Source organism: Xiphophorus couchianus, chromosome 23 (genome assembly GCF_001444195.1).
Source record: "Xiphophorus couchianus chromosome 23, X_couchianus-1.0, whole genome shotgun sequence".
Lineage (NCBI taxonomy): Eukaryota > Metazoa > Chordata > Actinopteri > Cyprinodontiformes > Poeciliidae > Xiphophorus > Xiphophorus couchianus.
Window position 1 is genome coordinate 15,514,079 of NC_040250.1, and position 25,007 is coordinate 15,539,085.

Here is a 25,007-nt window from a genome sequence, read left to right on the forward strand (position 1 = left end):
CAGGTCAGATGCGAATGCAGAGCGAAGGGTCCAAATCTGGGACGGGTTTGTGGGTGGTCACGCTTGCTGTCGCTATGGTAACAAAACGGACCGTGGCCAAGTGTTCACGCACGAACGACTCGGTCTCAGCAGGTGACAGACTGTAGCCACGCAGGAAGGCCCCGTCAGGGTCATGACGGGTTAACAAGGACAAGCTGACGAGTCTCTATACTGTACAATGAAGCTGCCACATAAACGGCCGATGATTGAGATTATACTCCTAGAGGAATTGTTAAGTTGTCAAGGAGGAGTTAGAGTGACAACCTGAAACCATAGTAGCTCTGCATGAATGGGTGAATGACTGCTCTGGGATCCAATCTTTGAGCAAGCACTAACATAAACAGCAATTAGGGGCAAATTTGATCAATTAAATCAGAAAAGAGGAAAAAACCGACAAAAAATAGACAATTGAAAGTAATTGTATTGACTTGCTTTCTGTCTAAATTGAATATGTATTACTTTGTTAGTATTGCCTTTTTGATTGTATTTTTGAGCTGCAATGCTGATTAGTGATATCCTACTTCATTATTCTTTTCAAAAACAACTTAAGCATAAATAAAAACATCCTATAATGTTGATTCGCAGCAATGTAAATCTTAATGTCATCTCATAGTCATGCACCAGAAGGTCAGAGTGATCTTTTATAAGAAAATACAATACATTGTATGTCAGTATTTCAGAAGAACAGGTAAACAAAAAAGCAAAACATTTTTTAAATTGTTTTAATGTATTAAATTACCTCTACGTTGCCATAATTGAGATTTGAGCTTAATTCCAGTTAGTGGATGAACACAGTACAGTTAGATGTGGAGCTGTAGCATGTGGAACATTGTGCGTGGTTGGTAAGTAGTCACTGGGGGAGATTAAGGCTGGCAGTCTTGGAGTAAGTCTGATAAACAGCACTTCTTGTTCCCTGGGAAGGAGGGCTAAAGCCCGGCGGCAGACAGCCAGCAGCAATGATGGCACCAACTGTCACTGGCAGCCCACACTCTGCTGCCACACCAGCTCAAGCCTCTCTCTGTGTGTATGTGTGTTGTCCTTCAGTAAGTGGCTAATAGTGATCCCATGAAGGAGAGAGGGGCAATATAGACAAAGCATGTGTCTCAGTATTGATAACCGTGCTTTCCAGTGGTCACAGACTGATGTAAAACTTGAGTTCTGATTGTAGGGCTGTTGGTGTTACAGCATAGAAAAAGTAAAAATAAATACTGATGGAGAAACTGTAAATAACTTGACAGAAAAGGTCTATATCTGCAACTGTTTGCTATGATTAAAACACGATAACTCATTGCTATTTCTTACCAGTAGATAATTTAGTATTAATACCCACCGTTAGACAAAAATACGTCTTTCAAATTATTATTATATTTGAACTTTTTCTTATCTCTGTAGGAGGATATATGTTGTTAAATATTGAGATCAAGTTACTCTCAATTTTGTCACTTTGGGGCCGTTAAAAAAAAAGCAAACTGAGCATTGGGCCTCCTGGCCAGCAGAGGGCGCACAAGAGTGCTTAGCTTTTCACACAAAATACGGATCTGAAAACTTTACATTTCTAGTTACATATAATAGAAGCAACCCACATTTAGACTCACTTGAAAGGTTTAAATTTAGGAAGAGTTTGAAAAAACTGCCTATTGCACTAGTTTTAGCATACAGAGTTTGTTAGCTTTGCTAAGTCAATTTTGCTAGTTCAATCATTTCTCCTTGGGTCAGTGCTGCAATTATTTGACCTTTATTTCATTTTGCAGAGTCTTTTGTGGGATTAGTGTCCTTCATTCAACCGTAAAGGCACTGGAAGATGAGCAGAGAGAGAAGGGGAATACATGCAGCAAGTAATTGGGAACTGAACTGGGAACAGCTACGTTGACGAATGTAGCCTCTGTGGAGGGTGCGCCTGCTCTACCACTGAGCTATGTGATGCCCCGTTTGACCTTTATTTCAAATAAATCTCACTACATAATGGACAGTTTTCCTTGTCAGCCATAAAGTGGCTCCTCCTTCATAACCCTACTGACTCAGAAATCCAGCACTCTGGACCAAATTCTTATTTCAGAGAAAGAAACACACTGCCACAATTTGTTCACTTATTTAATAGATGTTATTGGAGTAAATATTATGAATATGCTGTTTAATCTTCATACTCTTATCAAAACTGTCCCTGTACATTTCTCCATACAATATGCTGAAAGGTGTACGGTGGCATCCAAATGATTTTCTCTGCCCAGATATTTTGTTCTGCCCAGGGTCGGGATTTCAACATGGCAATTTGTTCGTAGTGGATCTTACAAACATTGTGTTAACAGTTAAGCTTTACTTTCCATAAGCAAACATTTGGATGAACATAAAGCTTCATAAAATGTTATATCTTCTTTATTTGATCCGACCAAAGAGTTTCATGAGTTTTATGGAGGAACAATGTTTCTCTGTGCTCAGTGTTCTGTTGGTCAACCTTATTTTCTTCTTTCAGTGAGAGCACTCTGTTGCATGCAATGAGCCATAAAACTATAACTTGTGTTATTAATTGGGCTTTAGGATGATGTGTTAGTTATTAAGGTGTTTCTAACAGCTTTGGTTCTAACTCTTAGAAACTATTTGAAGATAATAAAAATAGGGTTGTCCCATGATCTGTATTGGTCCTTTTTTGCTTTGTGAATAAGACTGTCGCATGTTTAAAATATATGTCAGTTTCTCATCTCTGTGATATTTCACTCAAGTTTCTGTGCTCTGTTTGGTTTTCAGCATTGAGTGAAACAGCCTGAAACCCCTTCCCTGCCTCTTTACTCATTGATTACAACCTTATAAGATCCTCTGTCACTCCCTCTGGCCTCCCGCTGTTCCATCCTGTCTGCTTCTTCATCATAGTTAATCAGCTACAGTCAGTGGTTGAGCAGATTCTCATTTCTGTAATGATTGGCTCCTCCTGATTGAAGGTGGAGCCTCCAGCGATGCATCATGCAAACGTACCAGCGCAGCAGGACGTATCCTCTCCGCTTCTCCCTCCCCTCCCTCTCTTTACCTCTCACTCTTCCTCTCACACATGCGCCAGAGCTCAGACTGCAGCAGAGCGCAAAGCCAGCAAGGATTTTACCATTTATTTTTGGAAAGGCAGAGAGACATTTACCTGCTGAGGAGATCCTGCATGGAGGGTTGATTGAAAAGGAGAATCTCACAAGCTGCTGAGTGTGTAGGTAAGAGTGTGTTTTAACTCATCCTGTGTGTACGTGTGTGTGTGCCTCCAAGTGAGTGGGTTCACTGCAGAAGCAGCAGCACTGCAGATACTTTGACCAAGAGCCCTGCTCTGCTCATCCCTCCCTCCCATCCCCCTCTCTCCTCTTCCTCATCCTCTCTTCTGTTTTTGAAGAATCCACTGAGTTTACCCATTTCTGTCAGGTCTGTGATGTCTGAGTGTGTTTATGGGAGAACATTAGGAACAGTCACTGCAGGGTGGACTTGTGCTGGCTTTCCCTCACTGCACGAGCGATGCTGATGTTTTCAAATAATCCGCCTTCTGCAGGTTGGCACCTGGCCTTCAGAAGCAGCTGCGAGGACTTTTGTAAGCCTCTCCATCTTTCCCAAGTGACCTGCCAGCTTCTCATCACCTCTTCTGGTTAGGATGCTCCGCTGTGCGCCCCTGTGCTGAGGAGGCGTCGGCGGGCAGCAGCATGGACGCTGTGCTGGCCGGCATCCCCACCATCCCCTCCACCACCACCAATCTGCCACCACCACCACGCTGCCCAGTCGAGCCGGGAGCTCCCCCCATCCCCGCTGATGGGCGAAGACACTGACGCCACCCTGACGCTCAACCACCACGGCTTCCTCCCCGACCACAACTATGTGACTGAAGGTAAGAGGCAGACAGACGAGGTCGGGTGTGTTTACACGGATTCACTGCGGGACACAACAAGCTTAGGGTGGATTCCTAATCTGTAAGCTTTGTCTGTGTTGATGTGTTCAGACAGAGCTGCAAACAGAAACTGTGTTGGCTATGTTTTCTTCTCTTCCTTCACTCATCAGCTGTTTTACTAGTTTGGCTTCAGGGTCCCCACAGGCTCTAAAAAAGCCTGGAATTTGATTTACAGTAAGTGCGTTCAGGGAGGAGAGGAAGAATAGTTTTAATTTTGATTTTCAGACAGTTTTTTCTTCATGTTGTTGCCCAAAAATCCATCCTTCCTTATGGTTCCATATTTAAATCCTTCTAGCTGTTGAAAAGTATACATGATTTCATTATAAGCATTTTTGTTTAAACTTTAACATTTCTCAGAAAAGAACTGAGACGTCTGGAAATTTGAGTCTGGATAATTATGGGATTTTGACCAGAGAATTGTGCTTGTATGCTTGGTTTGTGCCTTCATGCCTGCTGACCTTCTGTGTGCAACACAGCTCTTTCTACACCACAGGAAGCAATTGATCTGGTCTAAATCTAAATGAGTTTGTGTATGACTCACATTGTGTCTGAGCGAGGAAGAGAGACAGGGAAATCTTAATTTCCCACAAAAACATGCCAAAAACTTCAGCTACGTACTTTCTTGAATATGTATTAATTCCGGTGTCACCTCTTACAGTCTATTGCTGTCCCACTTGAATTTAAAACAGGTGCATGTGTCAAACTGAATGCATATCAGATCTGTGCCAAGGGACTATTAAAAAATTCAGCAGCACTTACCACCCACTGAATTTCCCCACAGTCCTCTTTCTTACCATCACACTGGATCTCCTGTCTGTCCTTCCTCACTGGTCTGTTTCTTGCTGCTCATTGCTCACCGTGCTTCCCAGACCAGATTATCATTAAAGGGTCACCGCAGTGTTAGAAGCTTATTTATCATCCTCTTAGCGATCTAGGTAACCCATTTCAGCTGAAATAAATTGTTTCCACCCCTTAGAAAAGTTCTACAGTTTGGCACAACCACAAACTTACTTCATTGGGATTTTATGTGATATATCAACACAAAGAGACGCATAGCCGTAAAATGGATGAAAAATGACAAATGAAAATCTTGAAGGTGTGCTGTGCATTGTATATGGACCATACCTATTAGTATTTTAAGCTGCATTCTGATGAGTACTGTTCAGTCTGCTTTAATTGAACTCTAGTCCATATGACTAGAAAGTTCAGTTTGTTTATGAAGATGTGAATGCGCAATCTAACTCTAATGTGGACTTAAAAAGTGAAATCTGGCATATAAATAACTAGGTCTTGGTTCAATTAAGGTGAACTTTGGTGGGGTTTGAAAGCATATGTGGATCCAAGCAGGCTGATAGCAGGAAGCAGACTATAGGACAGGGCATTCTGGGTAAATATAACCAAAACAAATGTGAGAGTCTAGAGCTAGTGGGAGAAATGGCTTATGGTCTGTTGCCAAAGATGAAAAAGAAATCCTATACCTGTTAAAATCTGACACCACTCCATTTTTGTTTACATTTTGTGAAGAAGGAAGTTGTGCTTCTGTGCCCTACTGTTGAAGGGGGTGCATACCGGTTTTTCAATTAGTTTGTATTGTTTGACACAGTGCAGTGTGAAGGCCAACCACACCAGCTGAAAATGTAACAAATGTTGCAACTTTGGTCGCCAATCAAACCGAGTCTACAAGACTATGAGGTGTGAAACTACCCTCAGTACAAATCCAGCTGTTCAGTGAAGGCCTCAATGGTTTGCTAGAGAAGAATAGTGAAGAACCAGCATGATTTACCAAATACCACTGACAGGTCATGCATGAAGATGTGAAGAAGTTTAAAGAAGTAGGCTATTTTGAGCTTTGAACATCTTTCGAAGCACTAGTCCAGGGGTGTCAAACTCCAGTCCTCAAGGGCCGGTGTTCTGCAACTTTTAGATGTGCCTCTGCTGCACCACACCTGAATAGAATAATTAGGTCATTAGCAAGGCTCTGGAGAACTGATCTACACAAGAAGGCGGTAATTTAGCCATTTCATTTGTACCTGTGGCACATCTAAAAACTCCAGGACAGTGGCCCTTGAGGACTGGAGTTTGATACCTGTGCACTAGTCACATCTATTAAAATGTAGAATATGGCTCACCTGAAAACCTACCAAGACATGGCAGAAAAGCTAAACTGACAGATATTAATCAGAGAAGGGGCTTAAAGACTCTGGAGGAGCTTCAGAGATCAACAAGCTGGACTATTTTAAAGAAGATTGAGTCAAAATTTCAGGTTTTCTAAAATGTGCCAAATTTGCAGCTGTACTTGCATTAAAAGGTGGCCCTGCAGAGTACTGACTAGAGACACATATGTTACATATGCATATTGCTTTTCAGAAAACTATGCATATTTTTGGTTCCTTTATCAGTGGTCCATCACATAAAAGCCAAAAAAAATTACTAAAAATAAATGAAATTTTGTGGTTGTAACATGAAGAATTTTTTTTTTTAAAATTCAAGAGGTTTGAATATATTCATAATCCTTTGTCTGTCCACCAAGTTTAGATACTGTAGGTTTGCCTGTTAATTGTGTAAATTATTGTGTGTCCTGTGCAGTCAGGAGATATCTTTGTTTGTCCCCAAGTGTGAAGGAGGTTCTCGCTTCCTCGAGCTGTATGTCTGCACATTTCTGTTATTTTTAGGCGGGTGTTCTGTAGTAAAAACGGAGCCTTATTACCCATCTATGATCACCATAGAAACAGTCAGCGGTGATAAACATCCTGCTTTTCATGCTTGACCAGTATGACTGACAGGCCGTCTCCACCTACCAATAATGGCAGTATTAATTATTCCACACATTGCAGGCACAGTCACAGACATTATTCACGGGGAATTGCTGATGAGCTCACTCTGAAGTGGACACACCGCTGTGGGTTGTTGTGGCAGATAATGTAGTAAGAGGCATAAATTACACGCTAAAAGGAAAACGGTTTCATATTCCTCTTATTAGAGTAAATATTTCCAATTAAAGAAAAAAAGGGTTGCCCCTTCTTCTTAGACTCTCGTACTCCACCCCTCTTTCACCATTTATCCATGTTCACCTCTGTCCTCCTCCTTACTTCCCCCCCACTCTACCCCATCGATCCACCATCACAACCAGAAGCATTGTCCGACTCTAAAGTAGTGCGCCTGCTAAATAATTACCCTGCAGTGCTCAAACACAATGTGCTTCTGGATGTGAATGAGAGACTGGTAGATTCAGAAAGACATATGGGATTTTACGCTTGAGAGTAACTCTTAAATATAAGTCCTTTCTTAGACTTATTCATTTGTGTATTATTCAAGTAGATTATGTGCATCTTTTGTTTGCTCAGGTTTGTGTATATGAATGTTTGTGTGTCTGTAAGTCTGTATATGTGTGTGCACATACTGTACGGCACACGTAGGGATTCCCACCGCAGCTTTAACACCTACTGGGATGGATGGTTAGCATCCCTCTTCTCTGCTCTCCCTCTCCTCCTCCCTTCCAACCACCATCTCTCACTTTACTCCCCTCACATGTTTTACTGCTTCCAAAATAAATCTCTCGGCTGCGTCCTCCCCCTCCAGATGGAGAAGCATTGTGTCCAAAAAACGGAGGAGGAAATCGCAATAAGATCCAAATTTAGATGCTTTTGTGAAGGCATGTGATAACTTAAAGCAAAAGACGAAACAATAATTAAAACAGACACAAATTCGTCTGATAACACCTTTTCCATTACATACGTATCAAACATTAATACTCTTGAGTGAAGAAGTCCATTATTTGTATTTAAAGAAAAATTACCGATTGACAGATTTGTATTTCTTTTAGATGTAAACAAATTAATGTAGTCTGATCAGATTATGTTACAAATTAAATGCAGGAATATTAACATTTAAAATAACTGAACAGTTTTTCATAGTTAGTTCACTGCATTTATCTATAGGGAATCAAAACAAGAACAGCTTAAATTATTTGTGCCAAGTTCCTTTTGTTGGTCTTTGTTTGAAACAAAAATGGATCAATCTAAATATTTCTGGCAGATTTGTGGCAATTCTGATTTCTCAAGAACTATAATATTAGAAAGTTTAAAAAACACATCAAAAATCTATTTTTCTAATTATTTTCCCATTATCGTTTAGTAGCAGAAGAAACATGGCGCTGCGACCGAACATTTACTGTAAAACCTACTTTTACTGTAATGGATAATGACAACATGCTAATAGAGTGGAGTTGACATTTTAAGGTAACTTTAACATATTATGTTTGCAATTACCACAGCTAACATGGCTAACATTACTGAAAATGCAGCGTTCACTAGTATTCCAGAGAGAATATCAATTAGAGTAGGGTAAGATTTAAAAGAAAAATGTACCAACATTTTGAAATCCAGCATTGATCTGCCATGATAGACAGGGCATAAAAGGTCTAAGGATAAACAGACTTTACAGTCCTGTTACCTGACTAAACCTCAGACAGTCTCAACATATTGAACATCTAGTTTCCTTACATCTGTGTGACTTCTCTGACTTTATTTGAAACGTCTTACTGATGCTCAAAATAACTACCTTAGAGACTTCTTCCTTCATCAACAGCATCCACACTGAACAACATAATTGTTTCCTGATAATGCTAGGTCCTGGTGCGTTCACTGACCTTGATTAAAGATAAGCTGACCAGTGGTGACAGTTGATTAAGATGAAGATTGACTGGCAGGTTTTCCGCCAATTAATTTTTACATCCATTGCTTCATGAAACACTAAACAGTAAATCTGTAAATATTTCTATTTTAGTGCTGTATTTTTCAGCAAACATCTGTAGGTCATTATGCAGGTCATTTAAAGATGGTTTGATTTTAGGTTTTCTGGTTAGTTTATGTCATATGACCTTTTAGTGAGGAGTGAGGGAGTTAAATGATTTACATTTCTACATGTTGTACAAAAGTGGTTCAACTTGTGAGATTGTTTATCTTACCGTGGTACCCTTAACCAGCAGAGTGTTGTAAAAGGATGCTTTCTAATAGACGTTAGCTATGATATTAACAATATAAGGAAAAAGCAGCACCATTAAGCGCGCTGACATGATGGCTGAATAGATTTGTTTCGTTTTTAGGGGCAAATAGTCGCAGGCTGCCACTTTGAACTGTTCTTACAACAATAAGAAACGGGATACCTCTCGTTCTTGACATGAACACGCAGAGGTGATTGTGAAAAACTGGATTTATTCTATATTTCCCATTTTTTTCAAATATTTTGAGGGCAGACTCTTCAGTCATAAACAACAAGTTCAAAGAATCACAAGATATAAAACCTGTTTCATATCTTATTGCCTATTTCACAAAAAAACGTTGAAGCAGGGAACCGTCCTTCCATTTCTGTGTGATTTTTGACTGAGGCAACTGCGAGGCTTGAAGCTAGTAGTTGCTGTTCTACCTCTGAGATCTCAAGCAAGATACTGGCAGTGCCATAAATGTTGACCTGCTGGAAGGAAATGTAAGGTTAAGCTGGGAAGAGGGTGGGATTCATCTATGACAAATTGTCTATTAGACCAAATAGATTAAAAAGAGTTTAAATAGCCTGCCTATGGTAGAAGAGTTTTTTGGTGTCTCCATTAAGTGTAAATCCAGATTAGTTTGCATTTGCTCTCCTTCTCTAAGCAATTTATCACCTACTAAATCTCATTAATAGGACCAAACAAGACAAAGACGGACTCTCTGTAGCGTATCTATCTCTGTTCATCTCCATATCTTTGTAACCTTCCTGTCCAACCCCGCCTGTGAGTATTTCATGTTGCATAGACATAATGTCATCATGAATACACTCCCTGTAGATTTTTCTTTTAACGAGTACTCATGCCCGAATGTGGTGATGTAGTAACTCAGTCCCTACCCTTAACCCTGCCCGGCCCTTCTCCCTTCCTCACCCTCTGCCTCCCTCCCTTTCCTCCCTCCCCTGCCGTCCACCATTGCTCCTCTTACAGGGCTGCTCCTGGCTATAGCCTGAAGAGCTCCGCCCATCCTGTCCACCCCTCTCCACCCTGGAGTCCTCCCCCAGGATGTTGAGCCCCATCCAGGTGCTGTGCTCCGACATCACTACCCTTTCTCTGGAGCCTGAGCCGTTTGCCTCTTACACTGAAGGTGTGTTTTCTATCCTCTTCTTTCCCAAAGGTCCTATCTGTGTCACACATTTGCGCCACACACAACCCCAAAATGACACACAATAGACTTGAGTGTGTGTGTGTGTGTGTGTGTGTGAGAATGTGATATCATGGGTATGTGTGCATCAGACAGGTGGATTCTCATGTGAGTCTGATTGTTATAAATATATCAAACATCCCTTTGTCTCAGTCTGTCTGCCTCATCCTTTATAGGTGAGTTTATTCTAGTAGGCACAGATTTATTTTTGTCCCTGTCAGGCTGGTTCTGTGTGAATTACATCTACGTTTTCCAGATATCTTTAAATAGTTTAACCTCAGATGACATGCTGCCTTCTTCAAAGCTTAGCTGTCCTACTTCGACTTCATTTTTGTCAACTTGAAATAAAAATAGATCTGTTTATGTCTATGAATGCTAATAAGGATGAGTTGCTCTCTGAATCTTGGAACACAACGATATATTTAAAGTGTAGAAATCCTCTCACATAAGGCTGTATCCTCTGTAACATTTCCATATTTTCTGCTTAAGAAATCCATAAATGCAAAGACAGGATCAACAGATCTACTAAGGAACTACTTTTGCTTTTCTGCATTTGTATATATTTGCAGAAAAATCTTCAAAACATAAAAATTGTGTTTAAGTTATATTTTTGCAGCTAAGTAATAGCTGGAGCATCCAGCATATTCTGAAGCTGATGCTGGTTTTATGATTCTAATTGTTTGAGTCTACAACCATTAGGCTCACACCAGCCCTGCTCCATTGTGCTGATGTGTGTTTGGAGAAACAGCAGAGTCCCTGCTGTGCTGAGCTGAAACCCCTCCCCTGCACACACGTGCACCTTTAGCACAAACACAAGCACTATTTTAGATTTTTTTCTATTTTAGATAACTGCAGAACTGCAGGACAGGGATCAATTTAACATCTCCCTCCGGCGCTTCTTTCTCCTCCTCCTCCTCCTCCTCCTTTCCCTCCATCCTGTTTATTTCTCTGCTGGGTAATTGTGCACATGCACACAGGAAATGTGGGGTGCTTGAGCTGCGGCATGCACACACGCCGTTTTCAACACACATGCACATGCGTCTCCTGCTGAGTGGTGGCTTGTCACTTCTTTTAAGTGTGTGTTTTTGGCTCAGCTTTAATGGTCCATGTTTACCCAGAACTGAGATTTCTATAATTGGAACATCTGCCCCCCCATCCTGCCCCTACAGAAACCTTAGGAGAAAGGATTTCCCCTGTCTGGGTTCTCACTGCCTTCGTCTCTCGCAGATCTTTTCTCACAATGTAACAAAAAAAGGGTTCAAACAAAAGATCTCTCGTTTCTTGTTACTTTAATTAATTTTGGTGCCTGCCTTAAAAAAAAAAAAATCACAAACCCCCTCCCACAAAACAGTTTAGATTGATTAAACTACCATAAAACTAAAGTTTATTTATCAAATTGTATTCTTTTCAAATGTTCTTACAAAATACAGTCCTAAGCCATGGTTTGGATTTATACTTGCCCCTCTTTACTCTGATACTTCTAAATTAAATTTAATACAATTAACTAACATACTTCACTCATTTTCCTGCCAGCATTGATTAACTTCCCTTTCTCTGCCAAAAAAGGAGAAAAACAAGAAACCCAACATAATGCTGCCACCAATATGTTTTACCCTGGAGATGGTAAGACGCTTTTCTGCCACAAAGTATTAAAATTTGGTCTCATCTGACTATCAAATTCAAGAATAACAGAAAAGATTAAAGGGGGTGAGTTGCACTTCACATTCACACACTTCTTTGCTTTGGCTTATTCACAAAACAGGAGTGAATATGTTTGCAAAGCGCTTTGGTTTACACTTGATCAGCGTTCTTGGAATGATGACTTAGCTTTCTTTGAGCTTCAGCGACTGTTTCAAGACTTTAGAGCGAAACAGCTGATGTCTGATCAATGAATAGCTACGCCAAACCTTCCTGTAGGTTTACCAAGCTTTGATTGTAGAAAAATGTAAAGAAAGTTACTAAAAAATAACAAAAAACATCTTCAAATAATACCAGATATTCTGGAGAATTTATTGAGAAGTGCACAGTAATATAGATGTAAATTAGAATTTGTTTCCCCTGTGTCTTTCAATATGTTCTCATGTATTTGTGTAGGTCATTAAAGAAGATGTGCTGATTATAACTGAGCTGCCTTCCCTCAAATGCTTTCTTCTCCTTTTGCATATTTGAGTGTTTTTCTGTGTGACTGAGTCGTGTGTATTGATATGCAGCGTGTGGGCTAATGCACTTGCAGTCACCATGTGTTCCTTCAGCTTCTGTGGAGTGACAGATACTCAGGGCCGCACACTAATGCTCAGACACCAGACACTGCTTGTTGCTTACAAACATGGCTGACTTCCTATACCTCACAGCACAAAAAGGGAAGGGATCTCCACTCTCATGCCCCTTCAAACATGTTGTGTTTGATGCTATACCTGTACTGGCATGTTCTTTTTTATCCTTAATTATCTTGTAGATTTCTCCAAATGAGAAGATCAAAAGAGACAGATTGGTGTGAGACGTGTGTGTTTGCAGAAGAGGTAAACATGATCACAAAGATAAAGAGGGTGGAGTGTCTGCTCCATATTTTCTTCGGCTACACTGTGTGCTCCTCCTGTGGTTTTGCTTAGCTCTCTTTCTCTTACAAAGAGTGTTGAGAATATGCTTTTCTGCCTGCCAGTGCACACTCAGGTGACCAGGCTTGTGCTTATTAGTGAGTCAGAGCCCATGCTTGCGCGCTGCGGTCCGTGTGCTCTATCCCCTGGTGATAATTTAGCAGCATTTTGGAAAGCAGACAAACAGCAGTGCAATTATTTCACCACGCTGTGTCTTCCTGCAAGAATTAGATTGATGAATCCCACTTCCTCCTTCATCACACTTCCATATACGGCAAGCCGTCATGACTACTTCCACTGGTTGGATTGGCTCGTTACCGTGGCAACCCATACTCACCAGTGGAGGACCCCTCTTCCCTGTTTTTTTTTCTTTCCTTTTTTCTTTCCACCTCGATCCCAATTCCTTTTTTCCCTCTACCATCCTTTCTCTTCCACCCGCAGCATCAGCACCACCACTATGTACACAGTTGGATACAGTCAGGCGGAAGACAGAATAAGAGAGATTTGAAACATTAAAAATACAATAATAAGATTGCCCATTCAAAATCCATAAAATCCTGTAATAAAATGATGTAAAACATAGTAAAAAGGGGGGAAAAAAAGACAACCAGTTACGGTCTGTGTGTTAAGATGAGGGTGAGTAATATTGTGTTGGTGAAGAGAGTGGAGATGAGTCCCTGCCTCCACTCATCATAAAATCTCTCCCTCTCCTCTCTCTCAAGGCCGTGACAAAACAGGCTTCAGCTCTGGCGCTCAATGAATACGCTCTCCATGCTCTATTTTTATTGCAGACAAAGCCGGTGAGGACATGGCATTATCTATCAAAACTAACCTCTGTGGATTTCCGAAGCTAACCTGACACAAGAGTTACAGCAGGTCTGTGTTTTTAGCATAAGAATAATGTTCTCACTTTTGCATTTTAGATCAGCATTACTTATACAAATGACAAGTAAAATATTGAAAATAAAATACACATAAGTTAGTGAATATGAACTCCTTTTGGTAGAGAAGTTGTCAAAGGGATAGGCAAAACCTCAAAATAAGGACATCAAATTTACACCGGAAAAATTTATGGACATCTTGTTGTAAACCTCAAATAAGATTTGACAAATAAACTGAAGCTGCCTGGTTGTAATGCTATTGTGAGTAAATTGATGAAACTTGAAAATAAATTGTCACACAACAAATTAAGCACAAAACATAACACACTTGTGTTTGGTTAATTAATTGTTGTAGCAACTCTTCTTGGTACCGGTAATAAATCGGATATATTGCCGAAAAGTATTTTCATTTATTGTTTTGTTTCTTCAAATTTCACTCATCCAATTAATGGCGTAAAAAAAAAGAATCAAAAGCAAAATGAGTTGTCCGACATACTGAACTCAGCGGTCCAACCCACAAATGGGGTTGAACTGGACATCATTTGAAGTGAAATAAATGGGATTTGCATTGGTCCAAGAAATTTCACCGAAAAGAAGCAATTTTTTTGTGAATGTGAAATTTCTTTTTACACAAAAAATTAATTTTCTTTGATAAAATTACACAGAAAGTTCTTGTGTTCTTTCAGAACAAACTGCATCCAGAATCACAATAGGGATTTTCTTAAGGCCGACGGGAACTGAGTTGAACTAAATCTGTGAAGTTTAAAATGGTGCAATCCAACATTTTCCATGGTAGAAATCTACATTGTAGGAAGACATGTGCAAAAAGATAAATTAACAGACATTAATTGTCAGTGAAGAGGATGCGGTCAAAAACTAAAAATTGGTGGCATTGCTTGGATTTTTTGTTTTGAGTTGTGTTTGTACATTATTCTGATCATAAACATTGAATTGGAACATTGTGCCAGTTTTGATTGTGAACATTTTAATAACAGTTTTAAAAACAGGTGTTTTGATCCATTATATGAGCTTACAAAGAGACATTTACTGAATGCACTGGAAACAGATGAGAATAATGTTGCTCATAAAGAAAGATCATCTTAATGATAACCTCAAACCTCAAACCTCAAATCATCATGAGCTTATAGGTAAAAGGTAAAATAAATCAGATAATGCCAGTCGCCTAATATTAACAGACATTGTCCTGTGCAGTACATCAAATTGTGCATGTTCAAACATTTCCAACATGCAATGCCTCTGTTCCACCGTAGATGATTAACAGAGCAAAACATTAACTATTAATATGTCATCATTTGGGTGTGAACCCTTCGAATGCATTGACACGAAGAAAAACAATCCATGAAAAACATTGGACATCTGTGCGTTTGTTTTTGTTTTTTTATGATGATAATGATGATGATTGTAGTCATCACCCTGGTGATACCGGACATTTTTTTTGTTTTTGTATTTGCAAGTGTACAGATGACAGATTTAACACTTAACAGCTCAGCTATCATTTGTAAAAGGAGTGATTATCTGCTCCTCTGTGATGAAGAATTACATAGTGAGATTATTGTGGGAAAACAGAACAAGAGAAACTACAGGAGTGAACGGACTACAATCATGTTGACTGTCTTCTCTAAGTTGATGCTTTAAGAGTCTATAATTATACATGCTGTATTTAATCTCTTGCTCAGAAACCCTTCAGTCCTGGTGCATTTCTCCATTTATTCTTACTTCAAAATAAACAGAGCCTGCTGGTCCCTGTAAGGCAGCCCACACCATGATGTTCCTATCTACAAACTTTACTTTTGATGTTTTTGGAGGACCATTCTTCTTCCAAACACAGAAGAAGAATGGATGCTGTAGATCCTCTGTGGATGCTATATGTTCAACTTCATGTTCATAAAATACACATAAGTTAGTGAATATGAACTCCATTTGGACTCCTATGAACTCCTATGTTCATGTTCAACCTCATCTTTACAGACCAGTATTTCTCTGGTTTCTACAGATCTTCAGCAGCAAACATTAAACAAAGTTTAACGTGCTATTTCTTCAGCAGTGGGATTGAAGATATTACAGTTTAGTGCTTTACTTATTGTTTTCATAAGTAAAACATTACCTCCTATTCCAATGTCTTTCTGAAGCGCTCAGTGAGTGCATCTGGGCTCTTCAACAACTCTTTTGGTCATTGTTTTGACTCGTCTTTTAGAAATCTTTCGGACTTGAGTGCTTGTTTTTGCCCTGGTGGGGATACTGTTGTAAACATAAAAAGCAGAAACACGTTAAAATAAGATGCATTATGTGTTCACTAACTCAGTCACAATGCTGTGTAATTACTTGCACATTGAAGTATGTGCAGATCAGTTGTATCCATCTGACAGATAACACCTGATCACACTACGAACATGTATGTGTGCTGGTTTTTAAAAATGTTTTCTTTTTCAATCAACAATGAAATATATTTTTGCTGAATTACATTTTATAGTCTAGATTTCTCTCCCTGTTTAGATTAGACAGATGAATGCTGGTGTGTGGTCGGTTATCTAATCCCTGTCCTCTTTGTCTCTTTCCTTCCATTTTTCCTCTCAAACTATATCTCCTTCTTTGTATTCCATCTTTGTTTCCTTGTCTTGTTTGCTCCAGCGGATATCATCTCCACTGTAGAGTTCAACCACACAGGAGAGCTCCTGGCCACAGGGGACAAAGGAGGCCGTGTGGTCATCTTTCAGAGGGAACCAGAGGTAGGAGCACACATTAATGCTCCGAACAAATACAAAGGATTTTTGCTCAACAGTAACAAATAAACCATCTTCCATTCCAGCTGCAGTATCGTCACATTATCAAGGATACAATCAGGTCTGGACATTAACTTTGCATGTTTCCTTTGTTTTTTTTTTTTTTTCCACAGAGCAAGTCTGAGCCATTTTCCCAGGGAGAGTACAATGTGTACAGCACCTTCCAGAGCCATGAGCCCGAATTCGACTACCTTAAAAGCCTGGAGATTGAGGAGAAGATCAATAAGATCCGATGGCTGCCTCAGCAGAACGCTGCTCACTTTCTCCTCTCCACCAATGGTGAGAGCAGAGAACAATCCACTGCACATCCCACCCCAAAACAGCAGACACATCTTAAAGGAGCCAGGGCCAATTTTTAACTAGAGGTGAGCGTTATGACGATATTAGGCTCTAATCATCTGTCAAAGCAGAGATCCTGACATAAAAGTGAAGTATCGTCATTTCATAGTACCAGGAAATGCTTACATATCATAGAATTCAATAAGTAAACACAGTATAACCCATAATATTGTGTGTGTTTGGTATTTTGTGAATGTGACAGAACAAATCTGGATTTGCACCAACAATCAAAATGTTTTTAACCCTTTTAGAGAGATGCTTAAATTGATTGAGCAGTAAAGGAGAGACTGTGTTGGCTGCTGCAGCCCATTTATTGCAGGGCTGTTGAAATCCAGGAATCCAAGGCTCTGCAGGTTTATTGCATCTCCAACACAACTCACTCAAATCACTGAATTACTTCCAGACATCATAAATAATATTTTTCAGCATTTTTCAGGACATTATACTTTTTAGCTTCACATCTGAGGATTTATGTTGTTACTGTCTTAACAGATATTTGGTCAGGGGCGGATCTACAGTGGTGGCATGCTGAGAGCCTTGCCACCACTGTTGCCACCCCAGCTGGCGACTATGAATTCAATAAATAGTTATGGCAAATCGGACATTAAGCGCATGGATCTCTTTTTTCATCTCTTTTTTTCAACATTGACTGCAACACAATGTACCCTGACACCTACTGCTAAGCAGCGGGAAACGTGAGAGAAGGACAGAGCGCGAGGCAGCAGATATATATGGATGGATATATATTACTGGATTAGACATTACGCGATTTATCGTAAGCCACACATGCGCCATTGCTGTCCATTGAGTTAGGAATGTCGGTGGAAAGGAAAATACCACAATCACGCAAAGTATCTGAAAAAAGGACGCAATGTTTAGCAGTTAATTCAACCCCATGACAGCCATAGAAAACAAGGTTCAAGGGTTTCACATTTAACAGGTGAGGGAAAAGTTTTAATTTAGAGAAAATATTGAAAAAGTGAGCAGCGAGTTAGTTATGCTAGTCTAACTGTTGTCAGCCTGCTATTGACTTTGATAAGCTTAACATTTGCTGCGCAGTTCAGTGTGTTTTGGTTCTGTTAGCACTAAAAGAGGACAACCCGCACACCGAGTCATCAGTAGAGCAGGAGTTTAAATCAGCTAATCCAACCACCGCGGTGGTCAGGCGAAAATTTATTAATAGTGACAATATAGACATCAGGCCTGACAGCATAACATGTAACAGACTGAATGTTCTGTTTTGGTGTTTTTGCGTACTTTTTTGTGTTGATTCTCCTGGTCGGTAATCTCGGCTCTAGCTGCTAGTTGAGCTGTTGTCTGTCGGTTGCCGTGGCAACGGGTCCGAGTCCGGGTCGGGTAATGCCGACACAGAGAGCGAGAAAAAGCAGGATAGAAATGGTTTTATCTAGTTTTGTTCTTCACCTGTTTATCAGCTTTATTGCACCTTTATTGCAGCGCACTGCAGCCGCTGCAATTCCTAAAAGCTAAACAAGTGACAAAAACTGAACTAATTCCCTCCGTTCATAAAACGTGGCGATATTTATAGCAGTCATCAAACTATGACTCCTACAGCATATTTAAAATAAAACGATTGGCCAATAAAAGGGAAATTTGCCCTTTCTTGCATCTTGACAGACCTAACAGAAACCAAACTGTTTATAGATTTGTCTCACGGAGAATTTATGTATCAAACATCAGTTTTCTCAGCTTTATTTTAAGTCGTATTTAATAGATGTAGCTGATAATAAATGATGGCGCCACTAAATATTTTCATGACAGATTTCTGCTCGTCCTGCATTGTAATTGAATGGTTTTCTGGACACAATGCATCACACAGCGACTAATAAGCGATGTCCAATCCAGTAATACATATCAGTTAGCAGCAGTATGAAAGACTTAAAAATAATTAACTATACTACATTAAGAAATTGCATTTAAGCCTCGGTGCTACGTGAAGCTCATTTTGAAACAATACAAGTTAAAAACAATATTTTGCAACAAGTAAATCAAGTAAATTAAGTCCAATGTTAGGTCTAAATGTGAGAATGAGACAAGTAAGTTCATCATTTTCCTTTGACTTCATAAATAACATGAAACAATGAGTTTTGTTGACCTTTTCCAATTAAAATACAGTTTTTCATTTTGAATAATCACTTAAAGAAAATCTTATCTTTTAGATTTTTATTGTATCTTACACAACTTGGAGAAAATTGCTTGAATAAATTAAAATCCATTAAGACTGTACAAAATCATTTGTTTTGTCTTCATCTTATGGGCCGTTTTCTTAAAAGATTAGTGCAAAAATTATTGCCCACCATTAAAACTGAGTATTTTAATAACCATAGCACATTTGATTTTATACAAGTCAAATAATAGCTAAATGTAGAAGTTACTAAAACCTCTGGCCAATTAAACTGATGCGACTGATTCGGTTTTGTGCGAGCAGAACCTCTGATTTTTTTTTTTTAAGCTATCCAGTTTGCAACATGAAAAACTTGGTTTATTTTCTTTTAGAGATGTAGCGTCTGCACTGTCGGGATTTCAGACTTTTATGTGAGGAAAAGGTAATTTATTTAGATATCTCTTCAGGGGGAGGCAGATTTTACTTTACCTGATGCTTCACAAATTGTAAACTGCATTAGCATCCCAAGCTTGTGTTGCTTGGCAGAGGAGTCTGGATTTATACTCTACATCCCAAGTTTATGGCTTTACGGTAAGATCTATAGGTTTACCCTGAGAGCCACATTATTGATTTCGCCTTGTATTATATTATTTATGATGGAGAGTATGAAAAATGTAGGAGCTGCTTCAGCAGATTAGTGTTGAACCTACGGAGAAGCTGTCTTTATTTCCAGTGTACTGGTATGAAGTGAATTTGAACAGCATGTCCGTGTTGTTTCTTTTGTCTTTTTTCAGGATTTTGCCAAAAATTATATGAAATTTATATGACATATAATTTTTATATCACCTCTAGCTACAAAACCTTTTAATCCCTCAACACTTCTCACAACAAGATGCTGCTTGGCTCTTAAAATTTACTTCAAGCGAGTAGTAAACATGCGGTGCTCCAGGTTGGTGGCGAAATTAACGTTCTGCTCCCTTTTATTATCATGGAGCAGCTGCAAGAAATACTCCCTTTATTTGACTAGGAGATTGAAAAATGTGTTGCTGCTGCAGCTAATTATTAATAAAACAATGCAGTAGGAAAGTTAGGTGACGGCACATGAATTTTATTCAATAAAACAGTTTGCAGAAGTCATCTTATGCTTTGTGTGTAAATACTAAAAATCATTTTTACCACGGTACGGTCGTATAAAAACACCTGTGTCTGGAAGGTCCATCCACCGGTTAATTTATATCTCTGGTTACCATTACAGCCTGCAGACAAAAAAACACCTCAAGCAAATCAGAGAAAAGGTTGCAGAAAAGTATAAGTCAGGAGATGGATACAAACAAGTTTTTAAAGCTCTGCTTTTTGATATTTTTTGTTAAAAAAGGTCAAATTAGGTGGCCAAGATTGATATGCAAAAGCTTTGATTGATCCTGTGGTAAGAAGTGTTTCAAATAGAAAAATCTGTTTTTGCTGTGTGGGATATTCTTACCTTTTGTTATGGAGGGTATTTGGGATAAGTGAGGGATCTCACTCCATCCTATTATACTGTTGACATAATTACTCAGTATTATAAAAATGGCTGCAGGTAGGTGTCTGTGAGGCTGCAACAAGCTGCTCTCTGTCAGCGTAATGGATTAAATTACTTAATATACTCTAATAAAACGACTGCTATTTGTTTGTCTTTGTAAACAGCTCATTATCTGCTTAGTCCTCACACCTACACATTTCCTTAGCTTAGCTCAAGAAGATCCTAGGAAAAGCAAAAGCAAAGTTAAAAAAAATCTAGGGAAATACCTGCAACATGTCTGGTTTTGCAGACCTCATCAAGAGATGATACCTTTTCAGAAATTCCCATTATAATTTGCCTAATTGATCTGGTTTGTTTTCCAGATAAAACCATAAAGTTGTGGAAGGTGAGTGAAAGAGATAAACGACCAGAAGGATACAACCTGAAGGATGAAGAAGGTCGCATCAAGGATATCTCTACAGTCACCTCTTTGCAGGTATAAATATCTTATCTTATCTTATCTTATCTTATCTTATCTTATCTTGCTGGTTGGTTGGCTGGACAGTGAAACTGGGTCAGTAGATTCAGCTGTGCTTACATGTACAAAAGTGGGTCAGTAGCACAAGGTACACATGAGAGAGTTAATGGGGGAGGTGGAATCCTTTAACATGAGCAGCTGCTTCAGCCGAACATCTGCTCTTGATCTAAATTGTTTAAAGCATTCGTGTTCATAGTAGGACTTAAATCAGTCTCAAACTGGTGGAGAACTAATTCAGCCTAATATGACGTGAATTATTGCATTTTGATTTTTCTCTCATTTTTTATTTATTTAATGGGTTGTAACATTAAATATTAATATATTGTAGTGTTTTTTAAATGAAATATATCTTCCATATCTTGGCAGATTTTTTTTCTTCCTGTAAGCAGCCAGAAGGGACATAATGCTGCTCTGGCTTTTGTTTCCAGGTGCCGGTCTTGAAGCCTATGGACCTGATGGTGGAGGTGAGCCCCCGGCGGGTGTTTGCCAACGCCCACACGTACCACATCAACTCCATCTCGGTCAATTCGGACTATGAGACCTACATGTCAGCGGACGACCTGAGGATCAACCTCTGGCATCTAGACATCACTGATCGCAGCTTCAGTATCTTTTTACTGTTACAATCGAGGCAATGTAGACTCCAACTCTCACACACACAAATACATCAATAAAGCATGTACTCATACTTGTGTAATTTCAAATTTCTAATAATGAACCCCACCCCTCCACCCACACACATATATAAGAACTTCCACTTTGCAAATCCCACTTTACTGTACAGATAAAAACCCTCAGCTGTTGGGGGAGGGGCGTATTATTGCTGAGGAGTGAAACTATGTCCTAATGAATAATGCAGAAGCTGCATAAATATTCAAGCCCCTTTCTGGGTTCTAATCCAGGTCGGATTGCAAAGCATTCACATCCAGAATCCAGACAGGATTATGTTATTACAGTTTATCTAAATATGGAATTACTTTTCACTCAACAACTTCCCTGAAGATATCTCTTTATTAGTTTGTTTTATTCAGCTGTGTATTTGGAGTCTGTGTTGGCTGTGTTCATGTTATTCTAAGGCTTTGCAAAAAATTTTTTTGTGAATTAAAAAAATAGCTTAATTTAATCTCTAAGAACATTGATGGGTATTTGAGATAAGTTACGTTTACAGAATAAAGCAGTAACTGATTTTCTGCTGTTTCCCTGAACAAGGCTTCTTTCTATCAGACATTGTGGACATCAAACCAGCAAACATGGAGGATCTGACGGAGGTGATCACAGCTGCAGAGTTTCACCCCCTCCACTGTAACCTGTTTGTTTACAGCAGCAGCAAAGGCACCCTACGCCTCTGTGACATGAGAGAAGCAGCGCTGTGCGACAAGCACTCCAAATGTAAGCATTCCTGCTGAGACACAGTCAGAGGTTATTTTATTTATCTTTTTTTATTTATTTATTTTAACAGTGATGATTTTTAAAACTAGGCTTTTGAGCTATTAGTTTGTCCTTTTTTTTTTTTTTTTTTTGGCATTTTGGTAAAAACATTTTAAGTGGTGGTTAGTTGATTTCTTGACACTTCTAAAACATTTTATAAAGTCAAGCAGGACTTAAAAGGCTTCAGTTTTATTAAAGCAAGGCTAGTAAAGAATGTAGTCACATGTGGCTGCAGTGCATTAGCATGTGAGCTTTTAGTCCAGTAATGTACTAAACTGACTGTCTAGAACATCTTATTCAATTCATTGTTTTACTGTACTTTTGTAGTCGTTCATGTTATATATGGAACATGGGCTACAAGAAAATCTAGTTAATCTGTGTGTTTAAGTTTAAAGTGTAGAAAATCTGTCAATAAGTTCCTGACAGCATATCAGCAGCATCCACTAAGTCTCATATAACATGTTGGTTATTTGGAACATGGGGCAGCGTTTCATAAATCTGCCTACACTAAGGGACACAAATCATTTGATGGTAGGTACCTTTAATCTTTATTGTGAGGGCCCCAAGATACCAAAGCTGCCTTTTTATTGCCCCTTTTCTTCCTGCTGAAATGCCTACCATTTGATTTACAGCTCTGACCATGAGTCAGTGATGCTAAGCTCCTTCGCAAACCATACTTATTTTTGAAGCTATGGCTTTTATTTTAATTGGCAAAATCATAAAAATAACTAAAATTTGCAGAGGTTAACACAGAGCAGTATTTCAGAACGGCACACTTAAAGAGTCTTTGCCTTACTGTCACCATAAAAACTCATCAGAGTCACCCTATACCTCTATTATAAAGCTAAACAGCGGTGGTGTTCACCTTCTTCCTACTTTATCTCTCTCACTTTATGCAGTGTTTGAGGAGCCCGAGGATCCTAGCGCTCGCTCCTTTTTCTCTGAGATTATCTCCTCTGTGTCTGATGTGAAGTTCAGCCACAGCGGCCGCTACCTGCTCACCAGAGACTACCTGACTGCAAAGGTGTGGGACCTCAACATGGAGAGCAAGCCCCTGGAGACATACCAGGTCTGTGTGACCACTGATATGTCACTGTATGTCTGCAGGACTCCAAGTAATCTACACTGATGAAGAAATCATCACAATGTAATCCAGAAGTTGATTTATGTGCAATATGGTGGAATGAACATGCTTACGGAAATATTTTTAGTTGATCTTTTTTGATAACACCAACTTCTAGACGTCTCCTGTGAGCAGGAATTAGTTGGATGTGTTGCTGAGACTAAGTTTTGGTCTTTAATTTCTGAAGGTTTTAGAAGCCTCCTCTCTGCTCTTTGATATTCAGTAACATTGTGTAATACGTTCATCTTAACAATTCCCTGATAACTGTTGTGATATTTGTTTTTATTACTAGAAATATTCCACATGGAACTGTGAAATTCAGTGGAGATAGGACATATTAAAAAATGCAGGGTTACATTTAGCGTTGCTCTATAAGGTTTCAGTTTTGCAAACAGGCCCACTTACAAAGCAATAAATGTCACCAATGTGCACACTCAGTCAAATTGAACCCTGAGCAGCGTTTAACATATTTAAACATTCTGGTTTAAATATCAAGCTATGCTGACAGAGAGCCCAAAAAGTCTGGTTCTCTCTCACCATCTTATTTAGAGAAGTCTTATACAAACACTTTTATCATGTCTTTATACAATTCTTATTTGAAAAAGTCTGCAGACTTTTACTTTACCACATCTTGTTTAAAACAATTGAGCAAAGCTATAAAACACCTCAACTCCAAGACCAAACTTCATGATAAAGTTTTCCTTACAACTTTACTTTTAAGACTTATTCACCAAAACTCATATGGTGTTTACTGTTTCTCTGCCGCTGGCTGACCAAAGCTGTGTTGCTGCCATTTAAAATAACAGTTTGAGAAATTAATTACGAGGCAGAAACCTTTCCTCACATGTGCACAGTCCTAACTAATGGTTACATCTTTCCACATAACCTTCCTGGAAAAATTCAACAGAATTTAGGCCAGAGTAAGCTTCCCGCTGACGTCAGCCCTAAAACATTTTGGTAAATGTAGCTCACTGGATTAAAACAGCTTTGCGTGCTTATCAAATACTAAGTTGATAAAATAATCTCCTCTTCAAACAGTAATTTCTGATTTTTTACAAGAAAAGGTCTCACAAGTTTCTGTTTATTCGTATATGATGATCCGCTAAGTCTCTGTGAGTGTCCAGTGTTGCCGTGACGGGTGTTTAGGTGGACATGTCTGCCTGCAGGTAGGCCTGACGTGTGAGGGCCCCTGAGGCAGACTTGAGTGGGAGGCAACGACGCGCTGGAGCTATTTATAGGCTGCATAGCCTCCTCTCATAAAGTAAAGCGGGAAGGAGGGATACCTTACACAGTGGCTGACACCTAGATCTGCAATGCAGCACAGAGAGGGAGGGGGAAGAGAGGGAGAGCAAGGGGGAGAACCAGGGTGTGGGACTGGGAGGCAGACTGGGGACAGTGTGATGGAGAAGAGAAGAATGGGAAGGGTAAAGAAAAGGATGCAGGAGTAAGAAGAAAGTAAATGATGTAGATATCTGTATTGTAATTACTTCGACACGTAGCCTGAAGGTGCAATAACGGACAGAGTGAGAAAAACAAGCAGCATGTGGGTCAG

The 25,007-nt window shown here is 39.4% G+C and overlaps 1 protein-coding gene across 3 annotated transcripts in view; it reads left to right on the plus strand.

Moving 5' to 3' along the window:
• The first annotated feature begins 513 nt into the window (after positions 1-513).
• Positions 514-25,007, plus strand: part of LOC114139494 (serine/threonine-protein phosphatase 2A 55 kDa regulatory subunit B gamma isoform) — a 28,080-nt gene continuing 3,586 nt past the window's right edge. Inside the window, exons 1-9 of one of the 3 annotated variants that reach the window (XM_028009473.1) lie at positions 515-3,230; positions 3,557-3,886; positions 9,918-10,074; positions 16,256-16,353; positions 16,521-16,686; positions 20,750-20,862; positions 21,333-21,510; positions 22,129-22,293; positions 23,232-23,401. In XM_028009473.1, coding sequence (XP_027865274.1) covers positions 9,993-10,074; positions 16,256-16,353; positions 16,521-16,686; positions 20,750-20,862; positions 21,333-21,510; positions 22,129-22,293; positions 23,232-23,401 — 972 coding nt within the window. In that variant the 5' untranslated portion in view covers positions 515-3,230; positions 3,557-3,886; positions 9,918-9,992. Of the gene's footprint in view, positions 3,231-3,556; positions 3,887-9,917; positions 10,075-16,255; positions 16,354-16,520; positions 16,687-20,749; positions 20,863-21,332; positions 21,511-22,128; positions 22,294-23,231; positions 23,402-25,007 lie in introns of all 3 variants that reach the window. The other 2 variants (XM_028009474.1, XM_028009475.1) reach the window with 2 other exon arrangements.